This window comes from Carassius gibelio, chromosome B7, assembly GCF_023724105.1.
Source record: "Carassius gibelio isolate Cgi1373 ecotype wild population from Czech Republic chromosome B7, carGib1.2-hapl.c, whole genome shotgun sequence".
Taxonomy (NCBI): Eukaryota; Metazoa; Chordata; class Actinopteri; order Cypriniformes; family Cyprinidae; genus Carassius; species Carassius gibelio.
Window position 1 is genome coordinate 7,289,067 of NC_068402.1, and position 27,613 is coordinate 7,316,679.

The following is a 27,613-nucleotide window of genomic DNA, read 5'->3' on the forward strand; positions in this document are numbered from 1 at the left end:
TGTGTGTGTGTATTTGTATACATTTATTTACATATGATTATATATTTTATTCACCAAAAAAAAAAAAAAGAAGAAGAACTTGGCAATTACCATTATGACTTTCAATCAACAAAGCAAAGATTTGAAATGAATGATGATGAATCAACCTTTTTTGGCCCAATTTCACTCAAATTTTCATTGGTAAGGATATAAATTGAAAAAAGCCATTTTTTTTTACTCTACAAAAATCTGTCGTAGCTTGGCATCTTTCAGGCAAATATTTATTGTGCCCACGAAAACATGCTTGAAATGTTCTTCTGATGTTTAAAGGGATTGAATCTCACAAGAGCGTATAAGAGTCTGTCTTAACCCCCGGGGAGTGGCGCTGGTCTTATGCCCAGATTGACTAGCAGAAGGACTCACCCCATCTGAACTGCATCACATGACCAGACGGGTCAGGCCTTCGGGGAGATTACTGCTTTAAAAAGCCAGACAGACAGACACCCCACCCTTCTCCTTAATACCCAAACCTGAGTACCTCGACCCCTCACACGGCTTTCACTCAGCGTGCTGCATCTGAAGGCATCCATCAACCCTTCAAACTCGAAAATCACCCAAGAACACCAGCCGCTTGTTGAATGCTGGTTTCGAAATGGCTTCAAATTTAATTCCACCTGAAAATGGAAATGTTTCGAGTTTCTTAGGTTTAAATTTACATACTCGAGTGACCATTATCTAAACATAGGGGGTCTTAGTCGATCAAAGCCGGTGCATATGTCAACTGTTGAGTCTTTTTATCTCAGTTCATGGTTTCTTGTCCTTTCATTTCCAAGGGTTTTATGGTGTTGTGTGAGATTGTTTGTGGAAGTGGCTCTCTGAGGTCAGGCCAGGGTCTGATCTCGTGGAGCAGACAAAAGCACCAGGATGTTCCTGAACAAAAGGCCACTTCCTGAAAGATGTCTGGGTTCTCTGTCGCTATACAAACAGTAGCTGGCTTAAAAAATATATATATAATTATAGCATTAGAACCTTTATCATTACATCTGTACTTGGTTCTTAGTTCACTATAATAACTTTATTTAATCTTTTCCAAAGTTTTAGATATAAGATATACACTATAGTGCAAAAGTCTGAGGGCAGTAAATTACCATTTATTTTATATTATTTTATTGATTGATTGAAGTTAAAAAGTAATGGCTGTTAAAAACTCAGCTTTGCTATAAAAGGACTAAATTACATTTTAAGATATATTAAATTGTAATAATATTTGACAGTAGTCCTGTTTTTATTATATTTTGTTCAAAGAACTGCAACCTCGATGTTTTCTTTCAAAAACATTTGATAAAGCTTATCGTTCCCAAACTTTTAAACAGTAGTGTACATCAACCCTTCCTGAAACATGTATCTTCAAAAGTTTTTTTTCTCCTCTTTTTTGCAGTTTTTAGGGCTTTTATAGCTTAAGGCTGCTAATTTTCTCAACACGTCACCCCGAACTGAAGACTGGTGCTTTTAACACTGGTACATGTCCAACAGATCATCATCACATGGAATATGACTATAATGAAATAGTCTAAAAAGTATTATACTTTATATTGTATTTTCAATAAAAAAGACAATTTAAATAAAAAATAAATCTATATAGATTTATATAAAAATACAAAAAATAAAATGACTCATTCTTAAAATTAAAAAATGCTAATTAAAAGTCAGCAGAAAATATAAATATGAAAGGTAATTCAATCAATATAAATAATGCTAAAGCAACACTGATTTGCTAATAAAACTATAACAGGTTTGGAATGAAATGAAAGTTAAGATAATGACTTTTTATTTTCCGTTTTAAGGTGAACTATTCATTAAAAATTAATGTTAAATTACTTATTAAGTGATATTACTTCTCACTCGGTTCATGCAACACTACAATATCATTATTATTTTTATTACTTTTCAACTATTTACACGTAATGCTAAATTACTAAATAAGTGACATTAATATTATAAAAATAAATGTATTTGTATTAAATACACAAAATATATTGAAAACAATTAGCTGCACATCTGATTTTTTCAAACAGACTGAACTACAAAATATAAAATCCTCTTTTTTTAATATCTCAGTGAGATAAGATCCTGGTGTGAAGATGTATTTGATTCCCGGAGCGTGTCTGTGCATGATGTGTTCCCATCAATACAGCCACCGCCATGTCTATCTGCATCAGCAATTTCTGATTTCTTTATGCATTTCTCCTCTTTTTCCGACACCTGTCCTTTCGCTGTCTCTCTTTCCAGCCCTTCCTCTGTCACCGTTTGTCTCTGTGTCTCAAAAGCCCCTTTCACACTGCCATTCCGGCAAATACAGGGGTAAAGTGTTCCTGTAATTGTTCCCTGGTCGCTAGATTTGGCACTTTCACACTGCCAGTGATGACCCGGTATATGTGCGTGCTTTCACACACAACCCTTGAAGATCCCGTAACGACACGTGACATCAGCGCGTGACGTGTAATGTACGAGTCGACAACGCTTGGCACGTTATACTTTAACTGAAGCAAGCAAACCATCTCTGCGTCAGCGCGGAAAGTGAGGAACTAACTGATCTCTGCTTTATTACAGTTTGCACATATGTGTTCGTCGCGAATGTTGATCTTCCTTCAAAACAGCCGGTAAAAGAGTCGCGCGATAACGCGCGTCATCACTTCGATACGGAATTAGATCTGGCTTTTGTTCACACAGCGCTCGTTCCGGATCGATTACCGCAATGTTACTATGTCCCCGACCCGGGTTCGATTCGGTAATCAATTCCGGGACGTGGTTGCTTTCACACAGAAGGCGACCAGGCAATGTTAGGGGAATATTGCGGGTCCGACGTGCAGTGTGAAAGGGGCTATAGTATGCCATTACTGTCTCCCATCTGTCCATCAAGATAGCTTTATGGATACCTTTCTTTTCTTTTAAGACCACTTTCTCTCCGTTTTCACTCTCGGGAATGAGTCAGCAGCGCTCGAGGCGAACGGCCGGTCTGCCCTCACAATATTCACCGAACTGGTGACTTATGTTACACATTCGATGGTGTGACAATATGGTAATACAAATTAGCCGGCTTCTCAAATTTCTTGGCCAGATGAGACACATGCCACACCAGGGCCACCCAAATGGTTTTATAGAGAGACTTAGCGCTGCCGGTCATACTGACCACCTCACGACCATCTGTGTGTGTGTGTGTGTGTGTGTGTGTGAGTTATCAGTATCCACCCACCAGGCCCCTCCTCCCTGTTTCCCACAAGACCCCACGCTGTCACAACAGACATTTAGCAGCTTTCACGCTAAAGGGCCACGGGGGGCTTGCTTCCTTCCTTCTCCACTTCCTCCCTCTGTTTTCCGCTTCCCCACTGTCTGTTTCACTATATTTTGCAGGTTTGCCCTCTACAACGCCCTCTTTAACTTCATTTCACAGCTAATTATAGACAAAAAACAAGACAGCGCAAGAGGTGAATCTCACAATGGCTCTTAAGAGGGGAAAAAACACACAGGAAAACAGAGTCTAAGGGGCAAGACGTAAAAATAGAAAATGCCAGGAAGCATTAAAGATGTTGTGCGGGATAATTATAGTTCAGGGCCATTCTATCTTTTTAGTTGGACGCTAGGAAAACAGGAAGTAGGGCAGAGGTGCAGCTAAATGGGCTGCCCAATAGAGCGCGAGGCGAGCGATTCCCACAGCAGCGCTAGAAAAACACGCAGGTTCCAAGAGGATCAGAGCATCCCAGGAAATTCAAACATACGGGGATGGAGTATGGGAATGACGCGGAGGTGCTTTCTCAGGCCGCTTGTTTACTAATGTGCTGTGGCACAGAAACGACATCAAAAGAGCTTTAGAAAGTTCATATGGATTCAAAATTTCATATTTACAGTATTTTAACTATTAACTTTCTGAGCATGTTGTTTCTTGGTATTTGTTAATTCCATAATTACCTTTATACAGCAAGGATACATTAAACTGATACTAAAGATATTTATAATGCTAAAGGATTTATATTTCAAATAAGTGCTGTACTTTTGGACTTTCTATTTATCAAATAATCTTGAAAAAAATGCATTATTAAAATATCAAGCATTAAAATTGTTTCTTGAGCAGCAAATCGGCATATTAAGGCCCGTTCACACCAAGCACGATAACTATAAAGATAACGATAAAGATATAGTTCTAAAAATCGTTCTCAATATTAAAGAATAGCGGAGTCCACACCACAACTATAACGATAAAGGCAAATAGAAACGATATCGTTGGAATCACTTTCAGAACATTTTTTTTTTCCTGATGAACGATAAAAACATTGCCAACCAATCAGAATCAATCCTGCTGTAATGAGCTCGAGAATTTAAAGCAGCAGACATGCGTCCGCTTAGAATACACAGACAATATCGTTCGCTGGTGTGGACGCTAATATCGTTATCTTTATAGTTATCGTTCTTGGTGTGAACGGGCCTTTAGAATGATTTCTGAAGGATCATGTGACACTGGAGACTGGAGTAATAATGCTGAAAATTCAGCGCTGCATCACTGGAATGAATTTCATTAAAAAAAAAATTAAATAGAGGAAGATTATTTTAAGTTGTAATAATATTTTACAAATTTAATACAAATAAACTTAATGTATAAATGCATAACAGACTTATTTTAGCCAATGCTTCCCATATACGAAACCTTTCCTGCTGATTTAACTTCGTAAAAATGTATGGAAAGGAAATCAATTATGCAAAAATCAGTAGTGAATAATAATATCAGACCATGATAACTGAATCAAATACCCACTGAAAATATCGCGTTCTATCCCGTATTATTGCCCACTGAGATACGTTACAGAAGTTGACGTATCTAATCTTAAGTCGTTGTGAACTCAAACCTGGAAAAAGACTAAATCACTGATGCAAATTCTCTTAAGTCTGTTAATTGGTAAAAAAATTTGACATTGTCAAACACTGATAAACCAACATAAATCTTCAAAAAAGGAATGATGATGATGACGACAACAACTTACCATGGCGCGCCATATATTCGAAAGCCTTTGACGGTGACGTCAGAGTCCTGCAGGTAAACACAGTTTGTCAGGAGAGACTGAACATTGTCAAAGTCCTCGGGTTTCAACTTGGACACGGAGGGAAAGCGATAGTAATCCTGCTTGACCAGCTCCGACATGAAATCCTTATCGAAGGTCAGCTCATGATTCCCAGCGATCACCACTTTAAACTCGTATGGAAGGCTGCCTGCAACACCACAGAAAAGCATACATGTTAAAACAGAACATTAAACCTAGATATTCATATTCAGCAAATAATGGCAACTAAAGGACTGGTTTAGAACAACTGTGACAAGGGAAAATGCAACAGGGGAAGTGGTTCTTCACAGAACTCAAACAAAAAGAGCGACCCTCTCTTTCTATATGACAGGAAAACACACAGTCCGTCGCTCAGGGGATTGCATAACACATATGGAACACTTCAAATGCGGAGTGAGTTTGAGAACAAAACAACTCACAATATTTCACCAACCAAAAACAGATTAAACGAGGTGCTTTTCAAAGCAAAATGGGACTAAAAATGAAAAAAGCAAAGACGTAATAAAAGTCAAAATCCGGTTTGATCAGAAGCTCTATGAAATATGTCTGCAGGTGCTGTTCGTAGCCCATTATTTGTTCACTTTCATGAAAGAGAACAGTGTGAAATAGCCACTTTAATAAAGGCTTTTCACAATTTGAATTGGAAGTGTGTCTTTTTTGGAAAACAATAAAAACCTATTAAATCTTCAACTGTAAAGGCATCAGAAAGGAGCAAAACGCTTGACCGAAAGCATAAAGAAAATAAAAAGATAACCCGATTTAAAAGTAAACACTTTCCTAGCAGTTTAATTTACTTTCTTGCTCCTTCCATGCGCTCGGCACTATATAGACTGGGATATATCATAAATCCCAGTCTAATCTAATAACAGGAGCCCATCTCTCAGCTCCGCGGTCCGCAGTCAGCCGAACGCCATCACGGATCCATTTACATGGAGCTTTCCCGTCGCACAAAACCGAATCACAATCCCCCAGCGGACGAGCTTCATGCCAGCATCTCCATGGCGGAAAGAGGCCTAGAATGCAATTACCTCCCCACCGACTGCATCTTCTGCATCCCCGCAGGGATTTTTACAACATTTTATTGCCATCAAAATGTATTTTTCGAAGAGGACTGTGGATATAAACTCTGTTTATTACTTGGAAGAAGCTACAGAGGAATACATAGGAAGGTATGTAGCGTATGGGAAAGCGCTTACAGTCAAAGGAATCTGGGTTTAGCCTCAGTGTTTGAATCTGATTTACATCAGAGGACCAGCGCGGGGCACAGTTTTGGCAATGGCTGCGCGTAATGAATGTAAATCAAATTAGTGAAAATAAACTACACACCGTAAACATCTGAAACTGAAGGATGACTGGTAGGGAACATGTGTATTTTGTTGAAAACAGAGCGGTGCAATCACATTCGTCAAGTTTTTCAACCGCTGCACAAAAAAAAAAAAAAAAAACATGTGGGATTTGATGAATAGAATTAAAAACAAAGAGCAAATGGCACCAGAAAGCCCAACAGCACAAATCACCAAACGTTCAATCATGAATTAAAGCAATAGTTCGCCAAAAATGACATTACTCTTCATTATATTTTTCCAAACTAGCATGACGTATTTTCTTCTATTACGTTAACACAAAAGATTCATTTTTTTAAAGAGTATGCTTTAAGAATAAAAACTATTTTTGTGTAATGAAAGGAAATGAGAACTGGGGGTGTCAAGCTAAAAAAAAAAAAGGTCAAAAAGCATCATTAAAATGGTCCAAATCGTGACAATCTTCTTTGTGAATGAAACTTTTATTTGAACTCAGATATTTCCAATGAATCAGTTTATTTGGTTCATAAATCCACAAAACGATGTATGACGGGTAAAAATTTAGAAGAGATATTTTGATTTTAATTTAGTGTCTTATTAAGCCACAAATTATGCTATTTAGCAACTTACTGCTTACATGATTTGTTCATGAATCTGACTGATTTGACTCTCGAGTTCCTACTGAATCAATGATCAGGTCTCCGCAGAAGATTTTTAGCAAATAAGAACTCAAATTATGGCAAGTTTCATGAATCATATGGACTAATTTAAGACTAATTAAAGTTTTGTAATTATTTTGTGTCATTTGAGAAGCCTATTGTAAAGAGCAGGATATTCTTTAAAAATAAACCTTTCCTGTTTAATACAAGAACAAAAAAAGAAGTCATACAGGTTTGCAATGACATGAGAATGAGTGCACGATTCTCATTTTAAGGCTAGCTATATCTATATCTCAGCATTGACAGTTTAAAAACATGCAAACACTTTCTTTTTCCACCCTCACAACACTGCAAAACAAAGGCACAAAGCTGATCTATTGGACATTGGATCTATCGGCTGTCCTGCATTGATCAAAGAAATAACCAGTGAACTCAGACAAACGAAGTCGAGACCTAAAAAAGCTCCTTATTTACGGATCACAGATCCATGTTTGCATCCGTGAATCCCACACGGAGGAGTACAGGTCAGATCTCACGGGCAAGATATCGAGCAGTACTGAACTTAAGCAAAGAAACCTCATTCCCAGCAAACGATTCCTGAGAATCGATCCCACTTATCAACAAAAACCATGATCAATGACAACGATTAGCAGCCGGGCTTTCTGTGCCAGAAAAACAAACAAAAGTGAGCTACGCTTCACGAAAATGCATAGTGAATGAGGCAAATTCAAAAAAAAAAAAAAGAGATGGAGAGGAATGAGAAAACCGGCAGTATTTAGACGGCCTAAAATAAACAACACCACTTGGAAGTTTAATTTATAGAGGCGTTTCATGTTTTTTTTTTTTTCTCCTGTATCATTTAGCCCCTACTGCTAAGGAACAAAGAAGTGACCTTGGAAAGAGACGCAAGCATTTATTTTCTGGAACTCTCCGGAAAATACTGTATAACCGGAATGCTTTGGCTCAGACATTGAAAACACAAAGATTCTTTTTCCCGACGATCCACTTCAGGCTCATCTGAGCAACTTTCTTATGGAGTTTGTCAAAAGGCTTATATAAACTACTCCATCATCGCGTCATGTTCGAGGGAATGATTTGTTTTAAACCGACTAAACTCTCCTCTTCAAACATGGCTTTTGACAGAAGACAGCTTTCAGCCATCATGAGGTTATCTATCAGCGCCCAGCTGTGTGTTTACAACAAAAAGCGATGATGTGGAAAATAATTTCATCGTCAGGTTTCCTTTGAGACGTGAATAATAAGAAAGTCGGTGCATTCTCTGACCACCAGGCACTTCAAAAGCTGCTGGGTGTCACATGCCAGATACAAAAAAAAAAGTGGTGTCAAGTACATTGATAGATGGAGGGATGGAAAGATTGCCGACAGCTCTCTCCGTTTCTTGTCTTCCAATGCACTATTTCAACCGCGTGTGACACGAGAGTATGCATGGGTAGAATGACAGCACGAAGGACAAACTAAGAGCCTGTGACATCAAAAACCAGGCTCCTGCAAATACAAATACAAGTGTCTTAGAAACTACTTTGAAATTGCAACTTGCCAAGATTCAAGTCACTTGTTATTTAAATGATCAACTTATAGTAAAAAGTAGTCATCAATTCTACACTGAATATGTTGGAGAAACAATTTGAAAGAGCAGCAATTGTTTTGTAGGCCCAAAAATTAGGATCTAAATACATATGAAATACTAAACGTGACTCTGGAGCACAAAAAGTTGATACAAATGTTTTAAGTCACTGGGGAACATTTGTTGCAATAGCCAAAAAAAAAAAAAAAAAAAAAAAACTTTGTATGGGTCAAAATTGTAGATTTTTCTTTTATGGCAAAAATCATTAGGATATTAAGTAAAGATCATGTTCCATGAATATATTTTGTAAATTTCCTACTATAAATATATCAAAACTTAATTTTTGATTAGCAATATGCTTTGCTAAGAATTCATTTGGACAACTTTTAAGTTGATTTTCTCAGTATTTAGATTTTTTGCACCCTCAGACTCAGATTTGACATTGACAACATTTGAACTACTGTCATGCTACTAAAGAAATTTGAAGAAGCTAATTTTGGTGCAGCACTTTTATATTGAAGATATTTATGAGGACAATATCTTGTAGAAAGTTCTCATAAAAATGGAGCAATAACAGTTGTGTGGGTCCAAAAAACATAAATACATAATCTATAATACAATAACCTATAAACACTGCATTGAAAATAATGACAAACTACTTTGTACATTTTCTTTGTTTACTTTCTAGCAAAGTAGTTTGTCATTTAGCAAAAAAACTATATAGAGTATATGATATGAATCAGTGAATCTAATTTCTGAATGAACCTATTCACTGAATCAAACTGTTCACACCAAGTTGCAACCATATTGACTTTGAACTAACTTCGTATCAAGATTTTCTTTAAATCATTGCTCAATAAAAGAGAAAACCGACAGTTTATGCTACTTTTGGCGGGAAAACTTCCATTTCTGGTCACTTAATGGTCTGAAACATTTTAGAAAGAAATTACGTACAGTATTGATTTTGCATAGTTGGAAATGTCCATGTTCATGTTCTTGCGAAAGTAATCGCAATACATCAAAATGACAAAAAAAGTTTCGCAATGCTTGCTAAATTGCTACTTGACTGAAATACTAGCATCTAAAAGCATTATTTTGAAACCAGCTGAACTAGTGTTATAATATTTTTAACAAAGTTACATTTTGCAATTTTAGTACTTTTAGTACAATTTTTTTTTACTTATATTTAGTTCTTCTCTAACACCCGAACATTGCTTGTGGCACACAGCTCATGTAGAGAGGCGACATGGATACACATACAAACAGTATGACATCACACTGGATTCGCTGGTCTGAAGGTCAGCAGTGTGAGTGGCTTCACGGGTCAGTGTGATCTCTTTATGTCTGTGTCCGGTGCATGCCAGCATCCCAAACCCTCGGCACCAACAGAGCTCTGGATGTCGGCAAACGTTTGATTTAATCACGTGTTTTGATCTACACCTCAACTAAATCACAGGATCACATAGGACTTGAGGTGCAGGAATTACTACATACTAGTGATGGGTCTTGTTCAGTCGTGCATGTGCAAAATTCATGCAAACAAGACTCAGAGTCAGTAAAATGATCCGAACTTCCCATCACTACTACACACATGAACAAACAAAAACAGAAACCTTCTACACTACATTTCTAAGAACAGAATTATTCAAGAAAACAACTAAAACATCACTAAGAATTTTTTTTTTTTGACCTGAACCATGGCAATACCATGGTGTGCAGTACTTTGAAGTAATCCCACAGTATTTTGAAAAGAATGGTAAAAAGAGTGGTTTTATAATTTTAGCTTAATTTCTTTCAGTCATGGTAACTAAACAAAAAACCACATGAAAGAAATGTATAAACAAAATATATTGTAAACAAAATACAATATAAAAGCTTAATTTAAACTCAAATAACCCACAGTTCAAATCCCGAGAAATGTATGACTTTCTTAACTGAAATGAAAAAAAAATGAATTTCCTAGAATACAATGAGATTTGCAATGCATTACGAAAGCCAAGACTTATGCAAATTACAAACTCCATGCATGCTAACACACAGCACATAACAGATTGTGTGTGTATATGTGTGTTATGCTCAAACTAATGACAGCACGTCACGCATCAAGGGCTTCCAAACAGATATATTAACAAGAGTTATGGAAGTCAGGACTGATGTTTCAATCTCAAATCTATCAATCTCACAGTGTGTCACAGTAACAACATCCATGACGGCCACGTGCTGCAAGCTGGCTACGATCTGGGGCTCTTTGTCGACAACAAATCATACTTTTTTGTCAGGAAATGTACTTTTTCAATAGCTATTCTGACAGCTGGTTATCTAATATACTGCTAATCAGCAGACAACTGCCTATAAAATAGCAATTTATGCTAAGGGTTTCTAAAACCCAACATTTAATACCAATTTGTGTAAAATGTTAACAAAATCTTGACTCTTTCCTCTAGGCTGAATAAGTAAACAAAGCTGAAAATTCTGATCCTCACAATTTTCAGCTTTTTCTTCATCTGTATTCTACATATTTTTCTCAGAGGATTGTTCCTACACGTTAAACCATGTTGAATTTAACCCTACATAAATAAGCATAATTAGTTGCTAATGAAGTTCCATTGCTCTCCTATGAATCAGTAATTAGAAAGTCTTGTAGAAAATACTAAATAATTCTTACACCATGTCTACACCAGATAAAAAGATCAAAATAGATCTCAATGATTATAAGAAGCAGAGTATACTATACTAATATATTTTTCATATTAATTTAGTTTGCTCATTTTAACAAATTGTTACTGTTAAATCAAAGCCTACTTCTTTAAATTAAAATTTTTGTTTTTTTATATAGAGTTTTGTAAATTTGACATTTTTGTGCAACATAGTAAAAGTTAATTTTTAATTTGTTAATTTTGATTTTTTGTTGATCAAATTAGATATACTATTATTTTCAATGGATTTTTCTTCATTTTACTGTCGCTGAAGTGTGGCTTATTGGCAACACTGGAGACTTCTACTGTAGACAGAATTACAGAGTAAAAATTACATAAAAGCAAACATAAAAATGTAAAGGATTCTGGATTATAAATATGTATCAATCAATCAGTATGAGCTACAGTGGCACAGATACACTACCATTCAAAAGTTCAGAGTTGTTTAAGTTTTACAAAAATGTTTTTAAGAGTTTTTTTTTTTAATTACACTCACCGTTGCCGAATTACTTTACAGTAAAAACAGTAGTAATGAGTACAAATTATGACCAATAATTTGTTTAAAGGTTGAGGAAAACCAGCATTAAAAAAAAAATCTCACAAAATGACTAAGAGTACCCAGAATTCCTCACTGAACAGAAAAAAAGATTCAGTAATGAAACGGACAGCCCACTGAACACAGATTCTGTAAGGAGAAACTAAACCTGTCACCACCCCTTCACACGTCGCTAAACCCTGCGTGTGTGTGAGGGTCAGCTGAGATGCAAGGGGTTAAGCGGTGGTTAATCGCAGCTCTTTACCTAACCAGTCGTTAAACTTCTTGACCTCCGAGGGCAGGCCCAGCTCGGTGAAGTCCCCCGTGTGCAGCAGAACATCCCCGTAAGGCATCTGGATGCCATCTGTCCGAGAGTGTGTGTCCGACACACACACAAAACGCGTGTGGCCACTCGGCTTGGGACTGTCGTACGAGGTGGGGTCCACCCTGAGAGCGAGAGAGAGACAGATGGAGGGAGAGAAAGAGAAGGAGAAAATCAGCAGAAATAACTGTACACAACTGCCGCATGAGCTCAGTGACGTGCTTAAAAGCAGTCTGTCATTGCTATGCTCCTACCATGACAGAACAAACCACACAAAATACAAATTTAGTGAATGAAGAAGTATCACTATAGCGGCAAAGGATTGAATCTAGAACAGATGCATGTGTGACGGAAACATTAAGAAACTGGATTTGTGATAGTACTGGAATTGAACCATATTTCTTAAGTCTGGGATTGGTAAGATTTTGTCATGTTTTTGAAGGAAGTCTTTAATGGTCACCTAGGCTGCATGTACATTAAAACAGTAAATATTATGAAATATTATTAGAATTTTAAATCGCTGATTTCTATTTTAATTTACGATATCCTTCAGAAATCATTCTACTTTGATTGATTTGGTGCTCGAGAAACATTTCTTATTATGATCAATGTTGAAAACAGCATATTTTCAGTATGAAAATGAAAAGAGTTCAAAAGATGATAATTTCTTAAACATATGAAATGTCCTATTTGTCAAATAGTATGCATCCGTGCTGAATAAAAGTATTATTTTTCAAAAAAATAAAATAAAACTTACCGACCCCAAACTTTGCACTAATAGATTATACATTATAGCCTAAATATTCTTAAATTAATTATCAATATCTAAATGAATATAAAGACCAAGCATAAATTATATTCTTATAATCTGGAATACAAGTATTATTAATTTTGTTTATGTCCATAAGTATGTAGGTAGGCAGACAAATAGAACAAGAGATGGATAGATTGATATTTTGGAATTGGAATACAAAAAAAAAAAAAAGCCTGTTGTAGCAGAAACATTTTCTCATTTGCATTCACAGCTTTTGTGAAAAAGTGAAACCTAGAGCAGAATCTTTTGTTGCAGAAGCTCTGGAAATGGAAGCAGCCTTCAGAAATTCTCACATTTGATGTCTATTTAAGAGAATCACTCTCTTCTTGTCTGAACATCCTTTTATTTATTTTCCCAAAGATAGTTTGGGGGGAGGACGCGGGTGGAAGAAATTCTCCTCTATAACTCAAAAGGAATGAAAAAAGGATCTTGGCTGTAATTGAAGTCAGAAACGTGCAATAAGCCGCACACCCCCCCAACTATTATTTCATTACTAAAAGGGTTGTCAGTCGACAAAAAGCCCTCGGCTCTCTAATTAACACTTACATCTCCTGTCCGACTAAAAATATAAAGGACCTTAGGAAGGGAGGTGGGCCGCTGTGCACAACACACACTCTCTCTCTCTCTCTCTCTCTCTCTCTTTCTCACACACACGCACACACACACACACACACACACAATTCCATTAAGGAAAACAAGTATGTTAAGCAGTTGTACATAAAAGAGAATAGATTCATATGAAAGAAAAGAAAAAAAGCGAGTCGACAAAAAAGAAGACCGATAGAAAAAGAAGAAATATACAAAGACATATATAAGGAAGAACAAACACAATAAAGTAAAACGGAAGAATGAAGAAAAAGAAGAAAAGAAAATCCGCCCATTTTCCATCATCACTGGCTCGTGCATCGGTCTGAATTGTGATTACATTTATATGACCGAGTCATATCTGAAATGAACCACCTGCACAGAAAATCATGACACTTTAAAAAGGAGAGAGAGAGCGAGAGAAACAGGCAGACGGAAAATAATATTTGTTATTGATCACAATGCAGTAAATAAAAGCAGGCCCGTGCGCACACACACACACACACACACACACAAACACACACATACACAATTATTGATTAAATGTGGTCTGTGGTGGTCAGGCCAGCCACGGATATATAAAAGACTCGACAGATCTAGTTATGGAAGCGGCTGGCGTGCTGAACTCTGTGGCCTACACACACACACACACACACACACACACAGTCATATGAATCTATTAGAGTCAACAAGGTTTTTCCACATGGAAACAGAGCTGCATGTCTGTCAGTTCGCAGTCACCTGAACATGCGACTCAAGGATTTGTTTCACAAGCAAACCAACATTTTAATGCCAACATGAAATAAAAATGGACATTTGCTTTCTTAAGACACTTCTTATGAATTGTGAATAATCAGTTGAGGCACATTAAAAAAAAAAAAAAAAAAAAAAAAACTTTTACATGTAAATCAAACCAGTGAGCATAAAACTAAGTCTTCCTGACCCTTAAAAACCGGTTGATTCATTGATTTTTAAATATATATCCACTTGAATAAAACCGATTTATTTCCATAAAGCAAGTTGTACCTGACAAAACATTTACTCAAGGTGCTTAGCTTTCTAAAAGAAAAACGAAATCACCGCAGCCACAAATATAGCCATGACCGGATGGAGCCTTTTGAATATTTGCTCATTGTTTTAAATATTCATTCAGTCTTTTAAATATTCATTAGGCGGGGGGAGAATAGAAAGGATTATTCGGACCAGGGGCTTATGAAGCCACTGAAATTGCATTAGAGGAAAACTGGAATGTGAGTGTGTGTGTGTGTGAGAGAGAGAGAGAGAGAGAGAGAGAGAGAGAGAGTGTGTGAAACCGAAAAAGGAAAGATATATATTATGAAAGTGAGGGAATAAAGACACCGTCGTTTGAATCCACAGTAAAAGTAAGGTAAAAACAACACTTAGATATGAGAAGCACACACTTCCTCATGCCAGGAAAAGACCTTTATAAAACACACAGGTTTAGACTCCGGATGCACCGCGGCTCTTTTATTAGATACATGTGTCATATTGCACAGGAAAGCGTTTTGATTTCTGTTCAAAGATACTCGATTTGACAGCGCTCACTTGATTCTTTAACCTTCAGGAACAACAAACGATTGAACTGTATCAAAGCTTCAAAAACAGCCACAGACAGTTCATCTACTTCAGAGAACCGAACACACGCATGCTATTTGTGGATCGCTCTTCCATTCTAAGAAATAACCAAAAAATTTGTAAATAGCACTACAAAAGTAAGGTAGGAAACAATTAGCTGGTTTCTATTTTGACTTTTTCCTTTTATAGCACAGTTAACATAACGCCCTCAGTCCTCATGGGAAGAAATAAAGTGACAAGTGATTAATTATATCCGATAAAAGGTACATCTGGCATACAAATCATAGTTTTTGTGTCAATCAAGTCACAATCAGAGCTAAAAATGAGTGACATTTTGTTGATTGCTTGGTTTCTATTTCTGTATGCTGTGCTGGGTAGCTCCGCCCACTGCCCACTCTCATTGGTCGAAAATCCTGCTCTGATTGGTTGTTTAGCATCGAGCAAATTTTCCAGATTATGTCTAAAGGGACTGTTATCAGAGCAAAATAGGTTTAAACTTCTCTTTTTCAATCAGTACTTACATAGGCAGATTTACATAGTGACCCCAAATGTAAGTCAGTGTGCTTTACAGCACAGAGGCACCTGCTGTCCAATGAGAAGAAAAGAATAATTACGTTAGACCCTCTGTCCCCCACCCCAGCACTCATTATGACATACTGATTGTCCGGTCAATAGGCGGTTAATTTAGAGCCTGACCTCTGCTCTATGGGTTTAAAGGCAGTGTTCCAGCTGCTAATTAACATCAGATGCCCATTATCTGGCTTCTTATGTTAGTCAGAAACATTCTTTTTTCTAATATTATTCTTCGCTAATGTAATTGAAATCATTATCAAATTACAAAACGGACACAAATCCAGACAAACAATTAATTGCAGATCAATATATCTGGTAAATGAGATGGTATTTTGGCAGTGGTTTTTGAGGTTACAATCTATCAACTAAGTCTATGCATGGAAAAATCACCTGTTTTCTATTTTTGTGTTATTGTGTTTTTGCATTTATCTGAAACTAAACAAATAAATAAATGAAAATGATCCTGGAATTAAAAACAATAACCTGTTTTAACAATAAAATCAGGTTGCTGCATTAATATTAAAATATCCAAATAATAACATCACCAATGTGATGTTTACACATGTTTAACATAGAGATGATAAAAATGTAATATTAATGTTCATTTTTAAACAACAATTATACTAACTGGAATAGTTCTTATTGATTTAACCTCACAAGTATAACAACATCACGAATATGATACAGACAAGATAGGACATTATATCTGTCAAATCAAAAAAAAAAAAAAAAAACTACAAAAAAAAACTAAAAAGTATATTTTACAGCAATTAAAAAAAGGAATGTAATGTCTTCATAGAAGGATAAATCAGAGCTCTGCACAGACTTCAAGGAAATATTTCGCATTTCTCTCCCGCCATGGAAAGATTCCTTCTTAAATGTAGGAATTTGGTGAGAGAGTGACCGAGAGTGAGAGACTGAACCCTCTATGTACAGTATGAATATTTCAGAGGGCCGTGTTTTGTAGATGTGGGGCACAGGGATGTGAAAAGAGTGCCCTGCAGTCAAGCCTTTGATGATGATAGCACCGCCACTGCACTGATCTGCAGCAGGAAATGGACTTTTCAGCCTTATCTGCCTCACTCAGGGCCACGTGTGTGTCTGTGTGTGTGTGTGTGTGTAAGACAAGCAGGGGCAGGAAGCTCCATGAACCAGGGACAAAGAATAAAAATTATAATGATAATCATCAAGAGGAGCCAAATATTTACTGGCTTTTCCACTCACGCAGCTAGGATTGTACTGCTATTGGTGAAGAAACATCAAGCCGTACGTGCAGTCCACCACCTTCCCTCATACATAGAAATGAAATCCATCTCAGACAGAGAGACACAGCGTTTCTATCTTATCTTGTGCTTCTCAGCTGTCGGCACTAATTCAATAAACTTCAGACTAAAACAGAGAGCACAAAACGAGAGAGAGAGAGATTGAGAGAGAGAGAGAGAGAGAGAGAGAGAGAGAGAGGGGCTGGAAAAACAGGTTGGAGGTTGGATGAGGGTGAACGAGGAAACACTTCGTGTACAAACATTTCTATTAGAACATGATAATTTGCAGCCCTTTTGGAAACCACTGTGTATTTCCACGGGTTGTGTTATTATTAAAAAATCTGCTGTATTGTAAGTCTAAAAATCTGTTCAAAATTAAAACCGCAGTTTCATTTCATATTTCGCCTACCTCTCAACTTTTCATGTTATTTTTAGCCCTTTGCTAAAAAACATCATTCAGATTCACCACTGACGTGTGTAAAATAAAACAATCTAAATGAAGTTATTAGACAGGATGTGAAGTGTGGTAAAAATGACTAGCTATATTGTACAGCTTCCAGAGGATTACTCAGTCTATAAAAATGGTGACAATACCATATTGTATAATAAACATCAACTATGAATTATTATACTTATCCATTATATTTACTCAAATAATGTATGTTGATATTAATTTACAGTCATTAATAGCTTAGCTACCATTCAAAACTTTGGGGCCAGTAAGATTTTTTAAAGAAAAAAATGAATAGCCTACTTTTATTCCAGAAGAACTGATCCAAAATGACATTTGTAATGGTTAAAAAATATTTCTTTTTCAAAAAAAAAAAAAAAAAAATCAGCATACTGGAATGATTTCTGAAAGATCATGTGACACTGGAGTAATGATGCTGAAAATTCAGCTTTGCCACCACATGAATTACATTTCAAAATGTGTTCAAATGCAAATAGATTTCACAATATTACCGTTTACCTGGGTGAGCTAATCACACTTTGTGAAATTCATTTCAGAACACTGTAGACTTTAGAGCTGAAACAGTAAATAATGAAGTGACTGTTATAAAACTGATTCCTTCAATCTTACAGAACCAATTGAAGGAAAAGTTACTGAGCATGCAATGCAGTCCACTGTGACATCTAAAGCAGAGCACGAGGCCAATCTAATCTTAACGAATAATCTATTCAGAAGTCCTTTATCTGCGACAGAAGTGGGAAATTTTAGCCAATCGATTTAACAGGATCCTCACTTGTCTCTGTGTCTCTGTGTCACAGTGGCGTTTGTCTGGAAGGGAAGTGCATGGTCGCCTGTGCTGAATGTACAAAAACAACTTCAAACGTACAGACCTGTCCCAGACCTGCCCAATGTCAATTGTCACTTGACCCCTGTGACCTTGTGCAGTGGCTGCCGCGGCGGACAGGAGCTGTGTGAGGTTAATCAAGGGATCTCTCATTTCAAAGGCCTCGGGAAGTCCTGTGTAACCCTCCCCCCCACACACACACACAAGCTAAAACAGATCCCCTTGATAGAAAGCGTTCAGGCCTTTTGGAGGAACCGCCGGAACGAGAGAGAGTTCTGATTTAATTCTGCGGGACATCTGCATTACTGAGGCCGGCTAGAGTGCTTACTGCAATTACAGTCCACGCAAAGCCCCGCTAGTTCCAATATTTTCATTCCCATGCACTTCCATTACACGCAGATGCGCACACGAACGTACGTACTGCACTCAATTCCTGTCGTTTGTCACTCATGTGCTTTAGGAAGACGATGTAAATGTGCCGAACATAAATCTCTAAAGACAGGTTCGGTAAAACCTACTCGTACACAGCACAGTAATGCATCCAAACTAGGCTAGTCCCCATATCCTTTTTTGATACGGGGACTAGAATTTTCTGCATGCCTTTTGATCAATGGGGGAAAAAAAAAAAGCTACGATTTTTTTTTCAAACGAAGACTTCGTAAAGCAACAATATTCTTCTTCCTCCTATCCAGCAACAAGATAAATACATGACGTAATTCAAACAACACTGAATTCAAAGCGGATACAAAAGTCTGGGGTTTGTTTGTGCTCTTTAAAGCATGCTTCTTCCCCGTGGCTGGGATGAAATGAACGTTGAGTTGAAATTCTTAAACGCTCCGCACTTTTATGAGCATTTTAATTATTCAAAGGTTGAGAAATTAACAAGGCTAGAGGAAGCCGATCAGAGCCGCACAATGAAGAAAAGAAGAGAGAGAGAGGGGAAAAGTGAGGGATAATTTAGTCTTGCAGACTTACAAAAGAAGTGCAGAATCCAGCAATCCTAGCAAAATTTATTTTTATTATTTTTCTGTTAATTGATTTTAATTAATTAAGTTAGTAATGTTAGAGAATTAATTCATAAACATACATAAAATGATTCACTAGTCATTGTTTATGAATCACAATACTGCTCAATTTTTTATTTTTACTAAAAATCAATCCACTCATAAGTGTCCTTTGTTTGTTACATTGGACATGTTGCATGTTTTCTTGAATTTTTCATTTTTTATATATCATTCAATTCAGACTGCACATTCTCGTTCACTACTTAAATCATAATCCCACAGATGAATCTATTGAAAACAGGACTATGTTTTTTTCCATTTTCTCTTTGTGATTTCATAATCAATCTAGTTGGTATTGAACAGCCGAGTATTTTTAGGCTGGCATCAGCTCAGGCCTGAGCATGTGCACATTAAAGAGCAGGGCAACGGAGCCAAAGATCAATTACACTCTTATTAAAGAGAGCTGGAGAAATAAAGGCACAGGAGCTGCCGGGCCGTGCTCGGTTATTTCTGTTAGATCAGGTTAAAAAGAAAAAAGGCCAACAACCAATTTCAGGTGGAAGGTGGCTGTGGGGAGGGAGCAGGTGAACAACCGATTTCAATCACAAAGAAGATAGAAAGAGAGGGAACAAATCAAAAAGGATGTAGGGGAGACAGTAGATAAAAATAAATGTAACAAGCAGGGCTTACAAGGCAACAAAAGTATAGTTAAAGCTTTAGGTAATTTGGAATATAAACTTTGGTTCTGTGTAAATGCTGCATCAGAAATTTTTCATTGAGAATAAATATAAAACGGAACGTTAACTTCAGTGCAAAGCTAGCTATGTGGTTAAACAGATGTAAAAAAGAAAAGGCCTATCACATTTCAATATGCAAATTAGCACAAAAGAGAACACCAATTGCAATGCAGTATGCAAATAAATGCAAGAAAGATAAATTCACAATGCAGTATTTTAGATTTTGAAACACGATCAACATTTTCAAAATTTAAATCTTACATTTCTTAATTTCTCTCTCTCTCTCTCTCTCTCTCTCTCCAAAAAAAAAAAAAAAGAAGCAATTACAGGCTGAAAAACTTTGTAGGTGAGAAAAAGAGTTTTAATCTATTGTCTTTTAAACTCTTTAAAAATGAAAGCAAAAAAAAAAAAAAAAATTGTTGGCTTTAGCTAATGTTAAACAATGTGCTCAGAATATGCTTTCCATAAATCACACAAGCTCCACTAGTTGAGGCGAAATGACTAGCACCAGAGCATATGCTTTCTGTTGCTTTGAATTTGTTCCATGCAAACGAGAGAAAAAAAAAACCAAACAAAAAAACATAGGTGCCTAAAAAAAAGGGGATGGAATCAATACTGTCAAACATGCTAGTTCTCGGCCAGAGTGTCAAACAAAAGAAAAACGTTTTTTTGCTAAGTTTTCCTCCGACTCCTGAGGTCACCTTGGCAAGCCTTAACGAGTGTAATTGCTGTCGATGCACAGAGGCCATGTGCATAAATGGGTCACGGCCACGATCATATGAATTCACAACGTCTACTGTGTAGCGTCACGAAATTCCCTGCTAAACCACCTACATGAGGGCTGCATGAAGTCAGCGTGGGATCCAAACTGAGTTCATGTATATTATTCCAAAGTAAAAAAAAAAAGAAAAAAAAAAAGCATTGAACATCTTTCCTTCTTAGCTGACACCAACCAACTTGCTAGTCTTTTAATTTTACTGCGAACTCTAGCGTGGAACTGCCACAAAGAATACATCCCAATGGACAACTGTAAACCTACATTTTTATACATTTAATTTTTTTTGTATCCATTCACAAAGAAATATGCTAATGATATAAAACAGGTTTCGAATGTCTGTTCACACTGTGAAAAAAAAATCAATAATTGTTTTTCAGGTAATCTAAAAATGTACCATTTAAATTGACTAACGATACGATAATAAATTTACTCACTCTATAGTGAAAAGCCATGAAAATGCTAATTTACAGTAACATACTGTTAAATGTACAGTTTTTGAAAGTGTAAAATAACTCACAAGAAAAGTCATCTTAGAATGCACGGTGAAAAAAAAACATACACATAAATTCCCAGAATTCTGTGTAAAAGCTTACATTCGATGGGTTTTACCTAAAATTATGGTATTTTCTTTGTTTTTCTTATTAGTGATGTACATTACGGATTTACGTTTCATCTTCTCTTGACCTTATGTGTTTTTAAGGTGGTTGTCAGTATATTATAAATGTAAAAAACAGATTTTAGTAATTTGGTATATTAACATTAGTTCAGCTATACATTATTTACTGTACATTTCATTTCAATATGAGAATATTGCATCCATATTTTTACAGTAAAATTCAGGCAACCACAGCTACTGTTTTTTTCTCCATAAATTTCACAGATCTTTTTTTATTCATTTTCATTTTTAATTTCAGGCGGACTTTAAGGACCAGATCAGGTAGATGAAGCTTTAAAGCAAAGCAAATCACAGTGCATGCTGACTAAAGAAACAAAAAGCGTGGCCTTTTCTAAACGTCCCCCATTTCTTCAAGCAAATGTGCAGTTGTGTGTGTTTATGTCCGGCAACGCTAGCCTCTGGTAAACACGATCATTATCTCCCGAATCTAAACAAGTCTCTGCCTTCCCAGAACACACTGCTCTATAAGCAAGGAGGTGATTAAAGAGAAAGCAGTGGACGAAGCAGAGCGGATACTAGAAAGGAATCACAGGCCTCGGTACGTTAAATCGCGGGTGATGCAAACACCAGTGGCTTTAAATAATGATGCAGCCTTTTTAATCTTCATCATGTTACAGCTCAAAAACACGTGCTGTTGAAACATCTCGGTTTATACCTTAACTGAACAGATCGTGCTAAATTATCAGCCTATCAAATAGACAATAAGAATTTAAATAATGTTAAAGCTTTTGTAATAACACCAGCATGCTACAGTAGTAATTTTATCATCATATTCATCCCAAAAATGAATAATGCTCAAGCGGCATGTCTGCTGCAAAGACTTTTTCCTCCAAACCACAAACCGCTGCACGTGAACAATCCGGCTTTAAATTGCACATAATGCAGTGCATGAAAATGTTTTTGACAAAGAGTTTGGTGTACGTTTCACCTGAAATATGTAATATTGTGCCACAGCTGAGGTCGATATATAAACCAAGAGCCTGAAAATCGTAACTCGTGATCATAACCATCTATTTCTGTCTGACCCACGTAGACCATTATGCTATTAAAGGTATCTTGATGCAGTCCAAGCCTATTACAAAGTTTGCTTATTCAGGAACAAACACCATGTTAGACATATAAGGCTTTGTGATACAGTGAGCCTGACAGACCAGGAATAAAGTATGAATTGATGCATTTCAAAGTTAGCGCAAAACAGAATAGCTAAAAACGAAACATGCATAAAAATAAAAGCGAACAGAACTGTATTTCTGTGCATTGTCACTTGTTACTCACATATGCACGTGTGGCGGTTGAAAGCGGCTCTGGTTAATGTTGTAGTGGGTGAAGGCCTGAGTGGGGTTGGAGCTGTACTCGTCCACCGAGATGGTCACTTTGCCTTGTGACGGCATTCCGTGGGCCATTCTTTCTCCACGTGACACATGAGACACTTCACCAGGACCCTGGAGTGACCCACGCAGTCAACATCCTTAAACACGGAAAAGAACCCTTGAAAGTGCCGAGATGGAAGATGAGGTACTATCTGTAAAGACAGAGTGAAAGGAAAAAAGATTATGATTTGAAATCGATTGCATAAAATGAATAGGTGGTAAAACAAGGAAAGACACTGATATGACTAAATAACTGCAGTTGTATTGCGTAAAATTTTACATTTACATTTATTCATTTGGCAGATGCTTTTATCCAAAGCGACTTAAAGATGAGGACAGTGAAAGGAATCAAAACCAACAAAAAGAGCAATGATATATAAGTGCTATAACAAGTGAAAAAATAAAATAAAAAATAAAATAAATTTTAATTATGTACAATAATTACTTGCTTGAATGTCCATTATGAATATAAAGAGTAAGTCACTACGAAATGGACAATTACATTTCTATCTCAAAATTACTTTTTAGGTTTATTTAGTCATATTAAAGTTTTTTTTTTTTTTCTTGTAAAGAACAAACTGTTAATTTAGATGTTACTTCAATAAACACACACAAGTTATTTTATTTTTTGCAGTGCATATAAATTTTACTTTCTAGAATACATCTGCCTAAATGTTTAAAGCTTTTCTGGCAAACATATCGAAAGTACCATTTATAATAATTTTTCATATTTTATGCTCATCACTAATAAAGTTGTTCAGAATCTTCTCTAAAATCAACAATACAAACCCCAGCAGCAAACTTAACTGAAACTTTACCGCGCTGTCTAATGACTGAGCAATATAATAGTACCACCACGATCCAAAACTCAACTGAACTGATGACAAAATCTGAGCAAAAGTGTCGAAAACTAAATCTTAACAGAGAAGGCTGAGAAACAGAAAGGTGAGCAGCAAGTCAACTTCTCCAGAGGGACAGTTAACTACAACCAACTACAAAATCTAACCCTCTCAAAACAACTTTCATTCATTTACTTTAAAAGATGTTACAACATATTGACTGTGGAATCTGTATCTGTAAGCATGTTGCTGTCAGTTTGTATTATATTATTTGAAAAATATTTAAATCTAATACAAATAGAAGAAAATCATATATATGGGAAACGATTACAATGACCAGTGTGCATAAATTAATGCATAAATAATAATCACTCATTCTGCAGAGGAACACCCACCACAAAGTACGTTTTTGTGTTTCTGATTAAATACTGGTTTTCCGCACTAGATTTAGCTTTGACACCTTGCTAGAAATCATTTAATGAGACAACAAGCCATCATCGTACATCCTGAAGATTGAGTAAAGACTGACCCTGCTCTCTCCATATTATCTGCTGTACCGGCCAGGTGTGTGCAAAAATTATATTTATCTAAATACAACATATTTAAATGTGTGCAAGCCTGAAAGCATTTAAAAATGTGATGCAAATGAATTCTGAATTATTGCATTTTGCTCTGTAGTTCTGGACATGCAAGAATTAGTCAGTAGTATTCGGTCAATAAGTTCTATGTTTTTTCATTTTTTATTATCTTGTCTCATAAATTAAAATCTTGTCTAATTTATGATTCTTGTTTTCCATCCCCTCTTCAATATCGCTGTTGCTTTACTGCATACCATTATTATTATAACACGTATTACTTTGCAAAAATCCATAATTTCATATTTTTTTTTACTTAACTGTAACACATTATAGTTAGTTAATGATAGCTTAATGTATTTAAATCTACATTACTGTACTAATGACATACAAATAACAACCAAAATTATAATTACTTTCATTTTAACTTAATTTAAAAGTATTATCATACACGACATTATACGATATGTTGTACACTACTAAACATATTATTTTTACGTGTTTGTCATTAGGTTATCTTTAATTTCAAGTTTAACTCTTTCAGTAAATTACAATTAACTCTACAGGTGATATACTAGTTTGTTTAACGTAATTCAAACAGTTTTTAAAAATGCTAAATTTCTGCATAAAACGATATTCACCCTCATTAATCGAATAAATAAAATAAAAAAATCGCTTTCCTCACCTCAGCTAGCTAGCAACCACTAGCATAGCTGCGTAAAAACCTGCCGTTACGTTTAATACATAACGTCTTTATCGCCGCGTGATATTTATTTGCGCACAACTCTACAGCTTCCGGCTGAACAATGCGAGGGAACGATCATAATAAAGACTGCAAATCATGCTTCAAGTGCGGACTACACTCTTCAGATAGAGAGCACAGGAGATCAAGTTGAACCTACATCACCCCCGACTACAATATCCCCGACATTTCTTGTTAAAAACACACAAAGTCGCGCGTAAATGTGTCCAACACGCCTGCCGCGAAGGGTGATCGTTCCCTGGGTGAGTGGCCGCGCTGACACCGCCGCTCAATGACAAGCCACCTCTAACCCTTTTGTGTCTTATTTTTTTTCTCGCTCCCTGTCTAAGCGTACATTTCCAGGCTGCATAAGAGGTTGGAAAGACCCTCTTTCTCTCTCGCCCACCTCTAAAGATGTTGCTCCATACACGCCGGGGAATGCAGATGTCGGTAGCCGAGGAGGTGGCACTCTGAGCCCGGCAGGGGCAGGACCCTCGACCCTGGGAGACCCTCCGGCGAAGCTGGCGGCGAGACGCGGGAGAAGCGGCGCAGGCAGGCGGCGAGACCCTGGCTCTGACTGGCGGAGAGGGGGATTGAGTCTAGACCGCAGTAGAGGAAGAAAGGACTGCCACTGGGGTCAGAGAGCAGCGACGAGAGCATAGCCTCCGTACTAGCATGGCGGAGCGAGTGTGTGTGGAAATGTGTGTGTGGTTACTCCTCCCCTCTCTCCGAAGAGGCTGCCATGATATGCGTTCACACGTGGAGAGGAGAGACCCTCTTCTGCTGCTTATTTTCGCGTCTTTCTGCAGTGTCCTTTGTTGCATTTTAGTGCATTGATTTACCTTCAATACCTGGAGAAAGTGCTTATTTGGGTTGCATTTTACTATAGACACCAAGATTTGCTTCACACACTCTGTGTGTGTGTGTGTGTGAGAGAGAAACAGAGCACTGGGTCTTTGTTACTGTCAAAATGAAGTGATGTTTGCCAGGTTTTCTATGTATGACTGAATGAAATGTAAAATTAGCGACTTTTTAGTCAATTCAGGTCTTGTATCATTTAATGTTGAAATTGTGTAAAAAAAGAGCTATTACGATATCTGAAAACCGAGCTACTTTGTTCATAGAAAATATACAACAAAATTGTGAACAAAGAAACAAACCCTCTTGCCATTGAATATTATTATTCCTTATTTAATTTGAACATGACATTACATTATAGGAAATGCATTATGGTATACCCGTTAAATGTGTTAAAGTGTATGTGAGCGATAGGTTCAGTTCAGACTGACTGTGTTTTACTTGTGGGTGGCAAAATAAGAACAATATGAAACATAACATTAAAAAGCAACTTTTCTTGCTAACACTCAATTGAACCATTTAGTGTGTGTAGGTGTAAGAGACAAATTAGTTTAGTGCTCTAAAGAATAATTGCATATATAATTTCTCCTAAACAATTTATAGGCACTCGAAAAGACGGTTTCATAATTTCTTTTAAATTGTAATTTTATGCTGTTGTGCTTTTTTTTTTTAACAAAAGTGTAATGTGAGTTTCTGTGTGTCTATATATATATATATATATATATATATGTATATATGTGTGTTATAATCATGTGCAGTGGATACAAAATATGGTTCATGTATGTGTTGACTTTTACTAAGCCTTAAAAATCATGACAGGGCTATTTAAAAAAAAAACGATTTCATTTCATAACGCATGCAATTAGTTTGTCTCAATCTAAAGTCACACTGAAATCCTTGCTAATTGAAATGACGGCATTGTACTGTAGCTGCTTTGCATTACTGTTATGTGATGCAAGAAGGTGAATGTTTGAAATGTGGATTTTTCACTGACATGTTTCAATTTTCCCAAACACACTAATACACGCAAACCACACACAACTAAGCGACATTTCTATTTGACTTTTCTCTTATCTCTGGAAAATGTGTTTTCATCGACTAGCCGGCAAGCAATAATGTGAAGGCAGAGTAGGACGTTCTTCGCGGAGGCCGCCGTTAAACACTGCACCATCATTTGTCCTCCTGCCTGTTCTAGAGAGAGAGAGAGCGAGAGAGAGAGAGTGATGATAGATACAGCTTCAAATGTCACTGAAGAAATGGCCTCTGACATGAATGTTTTATTCAGTCTCCTTTCCCTGATCACATCTATACAATAGAAAATGTAAATGTTATGCAGAATGCTTAAAAATTCACTATATATTTTATGACCTTCTATAAAAGAGGGGCAAAATGACTCCATGAAAATGGAAATGGAATAAGAGCCATATAAACCGGGAGGGTGGGATAGATTCTGTGTGACGAGTGGTTGGTGATTTTCACTTAACCCAAATCTTGCAGAGGGTGCACAAGGAGCTCTCAGACAGATAGAAGCACACATAGATGTATGTGTCAATCACACATATTGTCACTCTTTGGATTAGGAAATCAAGACTATAGGGAATGAGGGGAGAAGAGATAAATATAATTGGATTTCATATAATATTGCACTGCATGCCTGACTGAATAAACTTGTCAAAAGGATTTATTTTACAAATCTACATCTAAATATATTAAATTCTTAA

General features: G+C 36.6%; 1 protein-coding gene and 1 long non-coding RNA gene across 2 annotated transcripts in view; one reads left to right on the top strand and one right to left on the bottom strand.

The window, feature by feature from the left end:
- The window catches only part of LOC127962597 (metallophosphoesterase MPPED2), a 48,968-nt gene extending 23,215 nt beyond the window's left edge, over positions 1-25,753 (bottom strand). The window contains exons 1-4 of the mRNA XM_052562224.1: positions 25,441-25,753; positions 22,784-23,030; positions 12,132-12,313; positions 5,013-5,238 (exon numbers count right to left, since the gene is read on the bottom strand). Coding sequence (XP_052418184.1) covers positions 5,013-5,238; positions 12,132-12,313; positions 22,784-22,911 — 536 coding nt within the window. The 5' untranslated portion in view covers positions 22,912-23,030; positions 25,441-25,753. The remainder of the gene's footprint in view (positions 1-5,012; positions 5,239-12,131; positions 12,314-22,783; positions 23,031-25,440) is intronic.
- On the top strand, positions 24,997-27,282 carry LOC127962599 (uncharacterized). Its single transcript, XR_008154610.1, has 2 exons — positions 24,997-25,297; positions 25,385-27,282. It is a non-coding gene; the product is annotated as an uncharacterized LOC127962599 (long non-coding RNA).
- The last annotated feature ends 331 nt before the right edge of the window (positions 27,283-27,613 follow it).